Here is a 16,669-nt window from a genome sequence, read left to right on the forward strand (position 1 = left end):
CAACAATGTTTATCATATTGTGTAGGAATTCGGTATTTAAACTATCTTAGCCTCCTTTCTCGAATACAGACATGTTATGACTAGCAGCGCATTGCATATTGTATTTAATTTAATTTGTATGTGTTATTATTTTGCGAAATGTTCTCAAGATATGGAAATTCAGATAAAACACAGTGAAAATCGCTGTAGATAGGCATGTTACAAAGCTGTGCCTGGCTGCGGCTGGCGGCAGGCCAAGCTCATCCGCCGCGCCGCCGCCGCGCCGCGCCGTGGCCGCTCTCTCTATCTATTCTACTCACTTTATATTACAATTCATATAAATATCGGACGATATTGCAAAATATACCGATAAAATTTTATTTAAAGACTTACTGTTCATGCCAAATATTTAAAAGAGAAAATATTATTTACACGAATAAATTACAATTACGAAATCAATAAAGCAATTCGTCGTTTAAATGTAATAGATAAAAAAAATACATTTTTATTATTATTTCTGTACAACAACAACATTGTCTATTGCCGCAGACATATTTGCGGATAGGTATGTATGTGATCTAACTGCACAAAAATATCGTTTTCATGATGACTTGCAATTTCCCCTTAGGTCGAGGCCGACGATCAAAGTCCGCACCGATAACGCCAAACAAGTATTTATAACCTTTGTATTATGATCACAAAAAACGGATCAATAAAAAAGATAAAACAATACTCCAAGCTGAGTATTGTATGGATTAATCAGCATTATTTTTGAAGCAACTTGGGCGAAGTTAGCGCCAGTTTAGGAAATAATTATGGACTACAATGGTGCAATAACAAGGAGCAGCGTTAAGTCCGACGAAGTCCGGCCATTACAGCAATTGTTTGTGGAATAATGAATTGAGTGGTTTCATTGAATTCACGGCACTTAATGCACTACTCATTTTCAAGCTTAGAATTATGAGCATTGGAGCCAGGATTATATTAATAGCCTGTTTTTCGTGTTTATTGCTTAGGAATGGAAAACAAAATATATAAAATGACTAAATCTATTCACTTGTGTAACTTGGAGCAATAAACTAATTTAATAAGGGTAAAACTAAAAAAAATCATCTATTTATAAATTAAGTATATTAAAATTTATTTTTGCAATGTTGCAGTCTTAAAATAATAATCAGCGTTATAATCGTACCAATCCAAGACCTTTCTGTCGTACCAGACGTAGGAGCCTTTCAAAGTAGCGGGTGCTTCGAGTACAAGGTACAGGGGTGTTTCCGCCGCTTCGTCGGCGCTGTAGAACCCCGCGCCCAGGGTCATGTCCGTGCGCACCAGCCCGGGGTGCATTGAGTTTACACATATGTTTCTTCCCTCTAGCTCCCTCTGCTGCAGCATCGTCAGAGCACTCACAGCTACCTTTGCCACTCTGTACGCCGCAAATGTTGCTTTATCCGCTATATCGTCTTGAGACAAATCTCCATTCTTCGATTTCTTGAGAAACCATTCAACAAATTCATTAATATCGTTTAAAGTCAGATTCTTGTTTGATAATCTATCAATCCAATATTTGTTTCTTATGTTGGATAGATGGCCACAATCACTAGAAATGTTTAAGATCCGTCCATTCTTTCTTACCAAGGGATAAATTAATTCTTGAATAGTTAAAATGCTCTTATAATTTATTTCCACGATATTTTTATTTTCTTCGTATGAATTATAAAATTCTGCGCTATTGGCGATGGCAGCGTTATTCACTAGAATGTCTATTCCTCCATATTTTTTCTTTACGTGGTCTCTGAATCTAAGAACACTCTCGCGGTCGACGACATCCAGCTGGTGATACTGCGGAGACAGTCCCGAGGCATTGAGCTGTGCGACTGCAGCTTTGCCGCGAGCATCGTCCCGCGATGTCAAGTACACGACCCCATCAAATCGTTTGCACAACCCTTTAACGATACTAAATCCGATGCCCTTGTTAGAGCCTGTCACTACAGCTACTTTAACTGACATGTCTAGTTTTTGCGAAAATTTGAACGAAACTAACATACGGAATAATGTGAAGATGACATCTCGGGCAAAGGTTATCAGTATGATAAGAATAATAATGAATGTTGTTAGTGAATCGATATGTTTATGTATATTTAGGTCTAAATATTTATTACATTTGGGACGACAAGGATAAAAAAAAATTGAAACACCAGAGTTTGTTATTTCAATAACATTTATTACAGTTTGTCTGTGCATCTATTTTTGTACATGATCTAAAATAGTTGATACCTTGAAATAATAATCAGCATTGTAATCATACCAGTCCAGCACTTTGCCGTCGTGCCAAACGTAAGCACCTTTGAGACTTGCGGGAGCATCTAGCACTAAGTAAATAGGGGTCTTGGCGGCATCGTCAGGACTGTAGAATCCAATACCAGTCGTCATATCCGTGCGAACTAATCCGGGGTGCATCGAGTTTATAGAAATGTTCCTTTTATCGAGTTCCCTCTGCTGGACGATGGTGGCAGCACTCAGCGCCACTTTCGCTACTCTGTAAGCTGCCACTGTCCCGCCGTCTGCAATGTCTTCTTTATTATACGTTTTGTCTTTAACACTTTGAAGAAACCAATCAACAAACTTTCGAATGTCATCTATTTTTAAATCTTTCCTGGATAGTTTTTCAACCCAATATTTATTTCTTATATTTGAAAGATGCCCGCAGTCACTGGAGATGTTGAGGATTCGACCATTATCTCTTACCAATGGAAAAATTAGGTCTTCCAATATTAATATACTATTAAAATTGATACTTATTATCGATTTGCATTCCTCATAATCCTCATAGTTGAAGCCACCAGAAATACCAGCGTTGTTAATTAAAATATCAATTTCTCCATATTTGGATTTTAAGTGGTCTCTGAACCGCTCGACACTTTTTCTGTCCGCCACGTCTAGTTGGTGAAATTCCGGAAATAGCCCGTCTGCATTTAAACTTTCAACTGCAGCTTTTCCTCGGTTTTCATCTCTCGATGTTAAATAAACAACTCCGTCAAATCGCTTGCACAGACCTTTGACAATACTAAGGCCGATGCCTTTGTTAGAACCGGTCACAACCGCGACTTTTGTTGACATGACTGTCCGTGTGAAGTGCCTCCGACAGACTAACCTTGTTACCGGTTTCCATGTACGTACGTGCTATCCAGTAGCAATCTATACAAGTCTCGTATCTTTAAAGATAATGAATGATAAATAATTACATACATTATTCTGAATACGTTTTGGAGTGCGTACTCGTATAATCATTTTTATAAGAAAATTCCTTGATACCTTAGGCTAGTACACAGAATAAAATCATTTTTTTTTCGATTAGGTATATGTAAGTAAGCAAATAGTGTGATATGATTGAAAAAAGTATTAAGAACATATTACTTATGTTATGTAATTGTTATACAAACGTATTATCAGTAACATCGAAAAGAAAATGAAGACATTGACCAAGGGGCAAAAAAATAGATAACATTGTTATCATCTTTTACGTAAGTGTAAATTGAAAACATATTTTTAATTCTCTTATATTATTGTGTTTTCGTAAATACTTACATAAACGTACGACAATTTTCTGTTGCACAAAACAGTCAATAATTAACACATGAATATTTATCCATTTTAACCTAACCTGCCAATTAAAAAGAATCTAGCAAAGGAATGGATAATTTTCTAAATCTATCTTAACAATTTTTGAAAATGTGCGAGAGAAAACATAAATGCAATTAGAGACCTGCCTCAGCTAAAAGTTGTAAATACGAAGATCTTTTAAAATAACAATCAGATTTATAGTCATACCAATCTACAACTTTACCGTCAAACCACACATAAGAACCTTTTAGTGAATCCGGAGCGTCCAAAACTAAGTATAGGGGAGTCACAGCTGCTTCATCCGCACTTAGATGTCCAATGTCACGTGACATATCAGTCCGAACTAGTCCGGGATGCATAGAATTCACGGAAATATTCCGAGTTTCAAGTTCCTTCTGTTGCAAGACAGTCGCAGCGCTCAACGCAACTTTAGCAACTCTGTACGCTGCAAAAGTTCCATCGTCTGCGATGTCATCAGTTTTAAACGTTTTGCTCCTGCACGCCTCGAGGAACCAGTTGATAAACTCTTGAATGCCTTCCATAGTCAAGGTTCGACTCGATAATCTGTCGATCCAATATTTGTTCCTTATATTTGAAAGATGACCGCAATCACTGGATATGTTTAGTATACGACCGTTGTTCCTTATCAAAGGAAATATCAATTCTTGTATCGTCAAAATGCTCGTGTAATTAGTGTCTATAATTTTTTTACTTTCTTCATAATTTGGATAATCCCCGCTAACAGCGATACCGGCATTATTCACCAATATATCTATTCCACCATATGTATCTTGTAAATAGTTTTTAAACTTTAGTACACTTTCCCTCTCTGTTACGTCGAGTTGGTGGTAGCGGGGAAGTAAGCCTTGTTTTCTTAGATCGTTAATTGCGTCTTTTCCCCTTTCGATATCTCTTGAAGTTAAATAAACAACTCCATTAAATCGTTTGCACAGTCCCTTGACTATGCTCAGTCCTATGCCTTTGTTGGAACCTGTGACGACGGCCACTTTTGTTGACATGACTGTTTATGTTCAGCCTCTGTTACGTACTAAATAAAAAACAATGTTATGATACGAATTTATCTTTCATTTATCAATTGTTTATCGAAAATATAATATGTGGTATCTTATAGAAATATTGTTTACATAGTAATGTATTTGGCAATAAAAAATAACCTTCATAAGTAAACATTATTCAGCATACCAAAGCACTACCTCGGCTACGTATCTAAAACTTTAATAAACATTTAACGGTTGTCGGGACATGTTGATAGACTTATATTATCTAACTGGTAAACAAGTCATCGTTAGTCAAGGCAAAAAGGTAAAGATTGGGTCAATTTATTAAAAATAACAAAAAAAAAACGGAATATTTGAATTCTTCGTTTACTATAATATAAACACGTAATTCAAAACATTGAAATCAGTTAGTGATAAAATTGCAGAAGTCCGTCACCATAGTACTTTTTTTTATTGTTATTACTTTGATAATTCTAGAAACGTGGCATATTTAAAATAATAGTCAGCTTTGTAATGGTACCAATCTAATACCTTTCCGTCGTGACTGATAAAAGAACCTTTAAGACTGCAGGGAGCGTCTAGAGCTAGATAAAGTGATGTTTCGGCAGCCTCGTCCGCGCTGTAGAAGCCAACCCCTCGCGTCATGTCAGAGCGTGCCAGACCGGGGTCCAACGGTTCACTGATATGTTTCTTGTCTCCAGTTCCTTTTGCTGTACGATTGTAGCAGTACTCAGCGCCACCTTTGATATTCTGCACGAAGCGAACGTCGCGTCGTCTGCGAGGTCGTCTTTAATAAATGTTTTGTTCTTGCAACCCTCAAGAAACCACTCCACAAATTCTTCAACAACTTTCATAGTCAAATCTTTGTGAGACAACTTTTCGATCCAGTATTTGTTTTTTATGTTAGACAGATGACCGCACGAACTGGACATGTTGACAATACGTCCGTTATCTCTTATAAGGGGAAAAAGTAGCTCCTGAATTATTAATATGCTTTTAAAATGAACATCTATAGTCTTTACGTTTTCCTCGGATTCGTGTGAATACTCTGGACTGGGCAATACTCCGGCATTATTAATCAGTACATCTATTCCACCATATTCTTTAAGTATGTGTTCCTTAAATGTTAGAACACTCGCTCTGTCTGTTACATCGAGTTGGTGATATTCAGGGCGTAGTCCTTCTATATTCAAATTTTGCACTGCTAATTTCCCTTGTGCTTCGTTTCTTGAAGTTAAATAGACGGCGCCATCGAAGCGGCGACACAATCCTCTAACAATGCTCAGGCCGATGCCGCGATTCGAACCTGTTACGACCGCTACTTTTTTCAACATGTCTTCCTTTCTTCGCTTTCTTATTACTACTGACTTTATGTTAATGGTCTTATAAAATAAATTAAGGTTACCTTCATTGTAAGTGGAGTAATTGATAATACGCATAACATAAAAATTCAGGTCTGGTTATATTAAAGTTATTCAACATTTTTAAAATAAGCTAGTTGAACATATACTTTTACCAATTTTAGTAAAGTTATGAATAATGCTACAAAACAAGAGGACGTTTGTTCTCCAGCGGACGACGCATAAATTTTTATGCAATATTGCTCTTGAAAAAATGTAGGAGAATGCATGTTAACGTTTTCATCCATTCTAATGAATCCTAATGAATGAAATTCTAATGAATGAATTTAAATTTGTATGTTGTTTTAATAGTTAACGTTTAATCACTTTTCAAGACGTCTGGAATGTGTGACACTTATTTTATCTGCACCCAAAAAACATTAATTAATATTCCGCAGTATATCTGTAGGCTCTTCGGTTTTTGCTAGTAATATGTATATTTTCATTAATTTGCATAGCTCAAAATATTTCTCACATTTGCTTGTTATTGTTTACATTTAGAGCGGTCGCACATCTTTGTCTAAACTATCGCACAACCGTTAAGTTGAACAACTGTACGCTCATAGGGATCAAAGCGAGACTAAACAGTTGTGCGATAGTTTAGTTTCAGGTGTGCGCTCGCTCTAAGGACTCGCTAATCTAATGTATGAAATTTAGTTAACTTTTTGAATTAACGTAATTAGCCATCACCTGGAAATCGAGCTCCATTCTATTGACGTACAGGTAGTGACTGTCTTAACTCGGGAGTGACACAGATCTCATCACCTTAGAACATGCGTTTAAAAATAATCATGACTTAAAACTTTATTGCATTATCACTATTATTAACGCAAAATAACAAAATGAATTAACACACATAACTATTAATTGCTGATACTATGAACGAAGTTATGCTTTCAGAGTGGATGTTTTAAAATAATAATCAGCCTTGTAGTCGTACCAATCCAAAACTCTTCTGTCATACCAGATGTAAGCGCCCTTGAGAGTCGTGGGCGCTTCCAGCAGCAAGTAAAGCGGCGTCTGTGCCGCCTCGTCTGCACTGTAGAAGCCCACCCCCAGCGTCATGTCGGTGCGCACCAGACCGGGGTGAAGCGAGTTCACAGATATATTTCTCCCCTCGAGCTCCTTCTGCTGCAACACAGTCGCCGCACTTAGAGCCACTTTGGCCACCCTGTAAGCCGCGACTGTGCCCTCGTCTGCAATATCTTCCCTTTTGAATGTTTCGTTTTTGCAGCTGTCGAGGAACCATTCTACGAATTCGTTGATATCCTTCATAGTTAAATCTTCACTGGACAATCTATCGATCCAGTACTTATTTCTTACGTTGGAGAGATGTCCGCAGTCGCTCGAGATGTTGAGGATCCTCCCTCCGTCTCGGACCAGCGGGAAGATGAGTTCGTGCATCAAGAGAATACTCTTGTAATTGATTTGGACGATTTCCTGGTTCTCCTCGTAGGAGTTGTAGAGGTGGACGCTGTTGGCGATGGCGGCATTGTTGACGAGAAGATCGATGCCGCCGTGGCGCCGGCGCAGGTGGTCGGCGAACCGCGCCACGCTGAGTCGGTCCACGACGTCTAACTGGTGGTACTCGGGCTTGAGGCCGAGTTTGTTGAGCTCGGCGACTGCGGCACGCCCTCGGGCCTCGTCTCTAGACGTCAAGTATACGACGCCCTCGAACCTCTGACACAGGCCCTTAACGATGCTGAACCCTATTCCCTTGTTGGCTCCGGTCACCACGGCCACTTTGGACGACATGACTGCACTTGACATTTGACCGCTAACGGCTGACATGAAAGTCCATGAACTTGTACGCAAATGTCTCTAGGTCTGTGCTATATAACGAGTTGCTCCGGACGACAGCGCGCGGAGAGGGGCGCCGCGGCCGTCTTATCGCCTACTTTATGTTTCACGTTATTTATTCTGAGTATATTTAATTTACGAATGTTTAAATGATTGTTAATGTACTTAAGCTGTGAATTTAAAATTTTAAACTTTTAAGTTAAAAAGGTTAAACTGTATATTATTGTTTATGATATAAATAACTGATATTTAATAGTTACATACAGACATAGAAGAGATACCAAATCTGTCTAAATGTGTTAGGATTACAGAGATATTTTGTGATATACAGAGTATGTCCCAATCTTAAAATTTATGTGTTTTACTGTATTGATTGTATTTAGCTAAATGTTTTAAATGTTTAAACTACAAGTTTTGTTACAAAAGAGCGTAAAAGTGTTGCTTGAGCTCAGTTTCCTCTTAAACTCTCTACAGAGTTGATATGAACTTTGAAAGCATCCGAAAATTAGACACACGATACACTAATTCAAGATTCTATTAGTAATTTGCCAATAATATGTATTGGTCAAGTTTCATATGCTGCAATTTTAAACTTGAATTACATCATCTTAAAGAAGATTGCGTGTATCAATACAATTAGGGTGTTTGCTGAACAAGGAGCAGGCGCGAAGGGCGCGGCGCGGAGCGGCGCGGCTCGGCGTGTGCGCAGCGATAGTGATATCTGGCACGCTCTATTAGTTAGGCGATACTATTATAATTATAGTCGTTGTGTTTGTATTTACATTTTCTTAATGTAGCATATTAGAATTAGGAGAAATTGTTAAATATTTTTGGTAATTTTGTTTCAATTCACTGAATTCTACCACACAAGTAGACTACATTTTTTAATTGTTTAAATTCCTTTCGTTTTGTTATTAAGTTAGCCAAAACAAACTTGGGTATATACTCACCTATAAATCGGCAAATTGCCACATAGAAAGCTTTGCATAACTCTTGTGTGTGCGTCAAAGGAGCCAGAGATAAACAGTATAGATTATAGAATCAATATCTTTACCAACAAATGGCCAACATTTAAAAACATGTACGAGAGGTTATCGCTTAAATTTAATTTAAAATTTACTTTTGAGTTATCAAAAAAGTAAAAATAAAATGAAAAATATCTGTCTACTGTTGTACTATACAATAGTATTGTTTAAAAATGTATATGTGTAATTTTGTCCCGTTGGTTTATCTCAATAAATGAATTATGATGTTTATATCATTACGTAGTTCCATCATAATACTACTAACATTGTCTACAAACATCAAATTTTATAGTTCGTTTCACTACCTATTGTCTACTGACTGCTGTGCTCTTCAAGACGGATCGATAACGTGCTAGAAATGTTTTTATAGTTTGTTACAAGACTGCAGTTATCGTATCTCTGGATGATCGTGTTCAATCCGGTTGTATCCGAGGAATATAGCGCCGGCGCCCGGTCAAATAAAAACGTTTACATGTTGTTGCCAGATGTGAGAAAAATTGCTTAACTTTTTTGTACTTACGAAGTAGCATTAGAACTGCTTTGAATATATTTTTCATCCTTAGTGTACAATTAAATTAAATTTAATAAACCTGGAGAGGGAAAGGATTTACAAATCTCTTTTGTGATGGTCAACGCAGGTAGCAACTGGCATATTTATTGGCAACTGTAAATTACTACTAACTTTACATTGTGCTTACTTTGATTTCGTAAACATTCAGTTTTATTAAGTGTCAGTTTTATTAGATTTTAACACGAAGTGATATGAAGCGTATTAAATTGTCTGAAAGTTTTATCCGCACGTTCAATAATTTCGTTACACTTTAAAATACTAAACAACTAGATTAGTTTTGCACCCGCCATGAGATAAATGTAAACTAGCCCGTATATGAAATTATTCTGTTAGATACAATCACGTTTTAACCATGAATACAAAAGTGTCTTATAAACCGAAGCAGTGTATCAAATAATTACAGAATGTCTCAAGAACTATAACAGGAGCATACACCATACTTTAATATTGTAATTAATTTATACCTTATTCATACACATAACTAACTATTAAATGAACAGGCTATACTCTAAACATAACTCGATATAGGAAACATCACAATTAACGTTACCATAATCATATCATTAGGGATATCGAGAATATCCAAACCTAATAGTGTTAAACTTCCAAAATGAGCTATACAGAGATTAGTTTTAAGGTTGTATTTGCATTGTACAAATAGCAGTATTGCCGTGTGGATGAAACAGTTAATCGGCAATAGATATTTAGCGAGCCTAATGAGCCGACTCACGTTCGTTGTTTAGTTTCACAGAATTAATTCCACTTAATTGTCAGCTATTTGTTTATGTTCAAATTTACCTTCATTACTTCGCTTTTATATATAAAATACCGTTTCATAATTGCTTGATACGTTGTTTATTAAATGTTATTGATTGTGGTATGCTAAATAGTCCACTGTTTCGTTAAAGTAAGGGATAATTTTGTGTGCAAATTTTAATCTCCAAGGGAAAAAGTCGTGGAGAAAACTACATAAATTAGAAAATGTTATTTATTTTCTTCTTTTGAATTTACACGTGCAATTAAATTATATTTTCCTCTGACGATACTTTATGATTAATACCAAACTAATTTAATACTAACTTCTCAAATGCTGAGATCTAATTAACAGAGATAAGCGCTTTTAAAGTTTGATATTTTAATGTCATTTTGAAATATTTCCTAAGTTAAATTTTGTTGTATTCGGTCTTTTTACTTTATTTTTGTTATTTATGTTTGTGTGAGAGTATTTATATGTAAAAGAAAATTACATATAATATACCTGAATTATACAAACAGAATTAAATAAATAAAAAAACATTTAATTTGTGTTACAGTGAACTAATTACCAGATATTGTTATTTTAAGCGATTTTATAGACACTATTTTGTAACAGTAACGTATTTACTGTGTAAAATTTTACACGTCAACCGTAATCAGAAACGTAAAAAGAGCGTCAATTAACTTTACATTCCGATGACGCTGGAAATGGTAAAAGAGTATATTATAGTGATACAATATGTGGAGTCGTTAATTGCGGTGTCAGTGCCAACTGCCAATACAAACATGTGAGGCATTGTGCCAGGCTAATTAGAGCTGCCGCTACGAAGGCGCATTCTCCACACATCAAAGGGATCCTCCTCGCGATGTAGGTCAACAGTGACTAGCTGCCGTTGCAGCCGTGCATCTTTACATTCGCAGAGCAAACTGTTCGCACTTGAGCCGGGGCGCGGGATGTAGGACGAACGACTCCTCACAAGTAGGGCTGCCTCTACCGGTCTAAACGGTAAATATTCGAGTACGACATCGTTGACAGGTCATAATGGGTAGTGTGAAACAATCAGCGAAATAGTGGTAGCAATGTGATTTGCCGATCTCCCCCAGGAAGTCTACTAATCGTCGTTTTCTATTTTGCCATTAATGTTTGACTTTACGTTGTTTAAAAGATGGCAGCCCTAGTGTCGAGTCCCGAGCCTGCCCGCCGATGCCTCGGTGAATCTTTGTTCAGTTAAAGGTGATATTCCTTTAACTGAATGTATAACGTCATTTCGTTGCAATTAGCAATGCAAAAGTATGTCCTTCTTATCAGAAAAAAAATCTTTTCCACTATCAGTATTAGTAAACACCAATAAGTAAAACATTAACTTATTAATTTGCTTATGGAACAAAGTTCTCAATAACACAGAATGTAGAGCCCTTGTTGTGGGCCCAGGTTCTGCATGTGCGGCTGCATGCCTGCGTGTAACGGCGGATGCGGGGTGCGGGGTGCGGGGTGCGGGGCTGTTTTATTGCTGGCGTACAAGGAAATGCACTTTGCAATATCAATTAAAGCTATGAGCGGAGCTGCAGCGACGGGCTGCATCCAAGACGTTAATTCTCGCAGCTCCAAGAACTCGCACATTGATTGGATTTAATCAACATGCAACATACTAGCGATTGCTTTTGATACCACGACTTTATACCCGAAAGTAATATTAGTTAATAATTAAAAAAAAAACTATTATTTTAACACAGATTTCACTCGCTTAACAAAGCATTGTAGTTACGTTTTTAAATGTTTATCCCGTCTATGATCTTAATATAATTAGTTAATTTGTATGTTTCTCGTGATCCCAAAGGGGAGGGTGGAGGGAGGGGGGAGCGGTAGCGGTATCGAGGTCTTGCGGGTAGGATATCGACAGGCGCTGTTAATTGAAAACACCGCCGCTGGTCCCCCCACACCGCCCCCCGCCGGCGCTGCGCTACTGCCTTAATTGCTTTGGCCCATGTATCACACGGAGCGCATTGCTCTGCCACACTTTATATGTTATAAAGATTCAGCTAAGCAACTCAAATTAACATATGGTTGTAAAATTAACGTTTTTCACTCAATTTAATCCATCACATAAAACCACGATGACATCAATAAGTATTACAACTCGGGAATGAATAGCCGCTTTCCGAAAGATATTTCCTGGTCTTCAATATTGGGCGCATTGATTTGTAAACAGTCCCAAAGTTTTCCCTTTCATTCGGCTGCGCGCCTGACGACTGACGACTCTCGCCCGGCGCCTGACGCCGGATTACGCGGGAAAGTTGGCGGCTAACGGGCCGACAAATCACGAAACGTCCCGTCGAATTACTATTGTGCAAAGTTTGACATCTGCCGCTGTTTACGCAACGTGAACATCGATTCACTCAATATCCAATAAAATATTATTGATTCAAACTAAATTGTAACTAAGAAAGAAAATTCACGAAGTCTATAACTATTTTAAGACTCTATCGAACAGATTGATCACATATTTTACTGTTAGACACCAGTACACGGACAGTAAAGCTATTATTTTATGTCACCATACATACAAACAGACAAGGATTACGAAATATTGGAGAATAAAAGAAAAATAGTGTCCAATTATTTTTTCATGTCAAAAATAACTTTACTTCTTTTCGTTTATCCAGAAAATATTGTGTATTATTACGTATGTTGTAATCCTATTTGGCGTCGCTTTCCCATGACATGTGGGAAGCGCTGAATGCGTCCACCGAACTGTAATATTCTTTGTAGTAAATTCTCTCAAAACCAGATAACTGTAATAATGTTTATCGAAGTGTAAGTTTCAATTCAATACTCGAGTCAGAACCACCGCAAACAATTGGTGGAATATATTTTGAGGTTATTGACAATGTAGTAGATTTCCACATGTCAAAGTGAGAGATTTACAATTTCAAATCTTCATAGTACATTAAACCATGATAAAACGATGTTTCCTTTAGTACAAGCAAAAATTGTAATCTAAAACACAAAAATTTTAGGAACATTAGCGGTAAAAGCTCGTTGTGGATACAGTGAGAGTTGCACGGATGTCACTCTGTGATCGCCTAATTAATTGACTTCCGTCAGCAATGCTACTTCGTGATGGACGGGTAGGGGGGACGAGGGGGATATCAGGGAGCAATGACACGCGGTAATGCCTCAGCCCGGACATCGATGCCACGGGTTTTTCCGGACGCCGCGACTAATGACTGCATCAATCTACATCAAGACAGCCAATGTTACACTAGTACGTATCATATTTCAATCACTTCCGCAGATAATAGCGATAGGGATCGAGGATAAACTCAAGCTGGATCATTTATTATATTAAATACTATATGCTACGTATATCCATCAGTTCCTGTGATACACTATATAAATTTAGACATGTTAGACACATTTACGCTTGGATGAGGTGGAATTGAAATTTATAAAGTCATGGTAACAAGCGAGCAAGTGCTATCCGAGTCACCAAAGGGAGCGAAGGTCACCAGCACATAGCACAAGTACAAAAAAATAATAATTGCCGCAAAACTATTCTGTCATTAAAATATCTCTATCTTTTTTATTTCTCTATCTTCCTAATAATTTATTTATAGATACTTCTGAATGTTATGTAATATTCACATTAATACGATCACGTTGCGTTTTTTATGCTTATTTCGTGTAAAATGCTCCATGTTTGCGGTCGTAATTTGTATCACTCTGTCGTCCCCTTTTTATAGCTGGAGGCCTTTAAACACCAGCTGACGAATGAGGCTCGCTTTGTTTAACATACGCTCAAATTACATCCCCTACGCGGTCGTGTGTTTGGATTAGGGCCTAAGTTATGTTCCCTCCGAGTTACGAGGAAAGAAAACACCTTTAAGCCTTTATTCTTCAGTCAGATAAATCTTGTACTCCAGTTTAAATTGCCACATGACCACGACGTTAACCCAACTCATTTCGAGCTAGATACATTTGTGGGACTATACCACAATCTCGTCAGTTTTGTAAAAATGTATAATTAGCAAGACATGTAAAATGCAATATGTCGCTGAAATATATTCCGAGCGAGTCGATTTTAATTAATTGGATGACGGACGGACGGACAGAGCGCCAGCAACCATCATAATTTAAGCCAAGCCCGCTACAGATGTCTGCTTAATTTATTTAATCTACGTCATTAATGATTCGATTACAATTATACATACATTTAAAAATTAATTACAATTCATATATGATACGCCTGTCTGCTTGCAGTCAGCTTTATTGTGTTTATATTTTCTTTAATTAGTGACCGTTAGGGCGAGTGTTCAGCCTGAAATAACAAAGATAATGGAACGAAAATATAAAATGAAGCCGAGGCCGGACGTGTGCGTGAGTACGTATTGATACGCATACATTGTTATCACATTATACAGCCCGAACAAACATATTAAACTATTTTATTTACATGCAACATAGTTTAGATATCACAACAAGTTATGTTATCAATACTTGTTCCAGGCAATTTAATATAGCGACTGAAACTGCCGGATCTTTCTGTACGCTTTTTCTTTAAATCACGGAGAATGTGAAGGAGCATTGACAATGATTTTATATGTAAATGTAGTGTAACATATCTCATACGAAGTCGTTATAAAAGTTCCTCTCTAGAGACGCTACTTTTTAGGAGATTGAATATACAAAGGATAATTCTATTCAATGAATAAAATTGAATTCGAGCCTCCTAATTAAGATTCCGTATCCTCCGTAATACTTTACTCGAAGCAGATTTGAATAATATCCGCGTACACATTTACAGCTCATGTCTAATTCATCTTGTCGCCCCTCGCCCCGCACCCCGCACGCCCCACGCCCCACGCCCCAGGCCCCTCACTTCATCCGAACTCAAACTTTTATTCGTCTGCTTTGATCGTTGTAAAATCTGTTTCCAATTCGATTTGTGGCTTGTTTATACTTTCTTTATTTCTATTTATAAATCGCGCTCCCTTTTTGTGTTTTGAAATAAATTTCAGCTTCAGCTAAAGTCACGAACCCTGAATAAATAACGACGCAATTTTTTGTTCCAAAATATATTTCAGAAATAATTATAATATTACTGGGTAATAAGTTCGTCTTACTTTCTAGAAAGGCAACATAAAACTGTACGTTTTTATAAATAGCTTATCCTGTCATTAATCGTAAGAAATAGTTTAAAACATAACAAAGCGTCACAAATCATAAGTCGCGGAAACACTTTGTGGAATTGCGACAACGCGAATGATGGACATTTTTCCACGTCATATTATAAATGAAATGACTTTTAAATATATGCCACGTGCTCGGCGTGCTCGCGTGCTCGCGTGCTCGCGTGCTCCGCGTTACACGAAGAGTTTACAATGTTTCCTGCATTAATATGCGCGGTTTTATCTGACAGGTATTTTGTATAGCTCCACTCACATATACTACGTGTACACGACTTATGGTGAAGTAAACTGAAACACTTATTCTAAACGTCTACATTTTCCTTCGCATCTTGTTACGTGTCAGAGAACACTTGAACCGCTCCACCGTGGATAAGGAAATAACATTTGAATCTTAAATCTTTTTTACGGATATTATTCAAGTTTGTATTTCGGATGATCAGGGGTTAATAAATTATTCATTTGATCGCTTCGAGCACTCGTCAAAGTATAAAATCCCGTCGCGGCAACGAACCGGCTAAATATTGATTGATCTAAATTCAATCAATCGCACCACGTTTTTTGAGAGTTTTTAATTCTCCTACTAAATGTGGCAGTATCTATTAGTGGTCGGCATTATTATTGAAAATAACAGTTTCTTAAAAAATATCTAAGACATGGACTATATATAACGGTTACGGCAGAGTAATGCCTTCATTATTTAATAAATTATATATGGACTTAATACGCGAGTTAAAGTAACAAAACTGTATAATAAATAACAAGTCAAGCTGCAAGTCACTGGAAGGCGACATTTCTTTCGAAATGCATTCGTTATCAACTTATGTAACGTCTAGCTTTGCTCATCTTTGCATAGCAATTTCCTATTTGAAACGGAAATGTTGGAGCTTTTCAAAGCATTCCTCTTGTTGGAGACTTGATGGAACAATTTGTATGGAGATTATCGAGTCCTGCGGCGGCGCGACGACGTGGCGAGCTTTTATTTGACGAGGTGTCCTACAAAACATTTTACCTTTTGAATAAAAAATTACGTCAAATGAACACTGGAATGGGACGAATATAAGATTGTGTTACAGAATAAAGAACTAGTAATATTCCACGTGTTCTGTAAACGATGGTAAAATACTTTAGTTTTATATTATTTAACAATTTGTAAGATCTGCAACGTAAAAGGTTACTTAGGAGAGGGACTATTATTGGTGTAAGTAGTCATTATATTCATATTACATGGGCGAGCGGCGACGTTTTCTGCACATCCATCACTCTGTCGGCCGGTAGAAAAGAATATCAGTCACCCCCGTCCTGCGCCCC

The 16,669-nt window shown here is 37.2% G+C and overlaps 4 protein-coding genes and 1 pseudogene across 4 annotated transcripts; all 5 read right to left on the reverse strand.

The window, feature by feature from the left end:
• Positions 1-1,093: 1,093 nt before the first annotated feature.
• On the reverse strand, positions 1,094-2,048 carry LOC106109996 (carbonyl reductase [NADPH] 1-like). The gene has a single exon (XM_013291667.1). The coding sequence runs from the start codon at positions 2,020-2,022 to the stop codon at positions 1,120-1,122; it is 903 nt and encodes a 300-aa protein (XP_013147121.1). The 5' UTR covers positions 2,023-2,048; the 3' UTR covers positions 1,094-1,119.
• A 131-nt stretch (positions 2,049-2,179) lies between these two features.
• LOC106110053 (carbonyl reductase [NADPH] 3-like) lies at positions 2,180-3,202 on the reverse strand. Its single transcript, XM_013291740.1, has one exon. The coding sequence runs from the start codon at positions 3,094-3,096 to the stop codon at positions 2,221-2,223; it is 876 nt and encodes a 291-aa protein (XP_013147194.1). The 5' UTR covers positions 3,097-3,202; the 3' UTR covers positions 2,180-2,220.
• Positions 3,203-3,408: 206 nt separating this feature from the next.
• Positions 3,409-4,678, reverse strand: LOC106110052 (carbonyl reductase [NADPH] 3-like). The gene has a single exon (XM_013291739.1). The coding sequence runs from the start codon at positions 4,617-4,619 to the stop codon at positions 3,735-3,737; it is 885 nt and encodes a 294-aa protein (XP_013147193.1). The 5' UTR covers positions 4,620-4,678; the 3' UTR covers positions 3,409-3,734.
• Positions 4,679-5,058: 380 nt separating this feature from the next.
• On the reverse strand, positions 5,059-5,987 carry LOC106110054 (annotated as a pseudogene).
• An 870-nt stretch (positions 5,988-6,857) lies between these two features.
• LOC106109991 (carbonyl reductase [NADPH] 3-like) lies at positions 6,858-7,849 on the reverse strand. The gene has a single exon (XM_013291661.1). The coding sequence runs from the start codon at positions 7,808-7,810 to the stop codon at positions 6,908-6,910; it is 903 nt and encodes a 300-aa protein (XP_013147115.1). The 5' UTR covers positions 7,811-7,849; the 3' UTR covers positions 6,858-6,907.
• Between the last annotated feature and the right edge of the window lie 8,820 nt (positions 7,850-16,669).

The sequence above is a fragment of the Papilio polytes genome, unplaced genomic scaffold (assembly GCF_000836215.1).
Source record: "Papilio polytes unplaced genomic scaffold, Ppol_1.0 DF820956.1, whole genome shotgun sequence".
NCBI lineage: Eukaryota > Metazoa > Arthropoda > Insecta > Lepidoptera > Papilionidae > Papilio > Papilio polytes.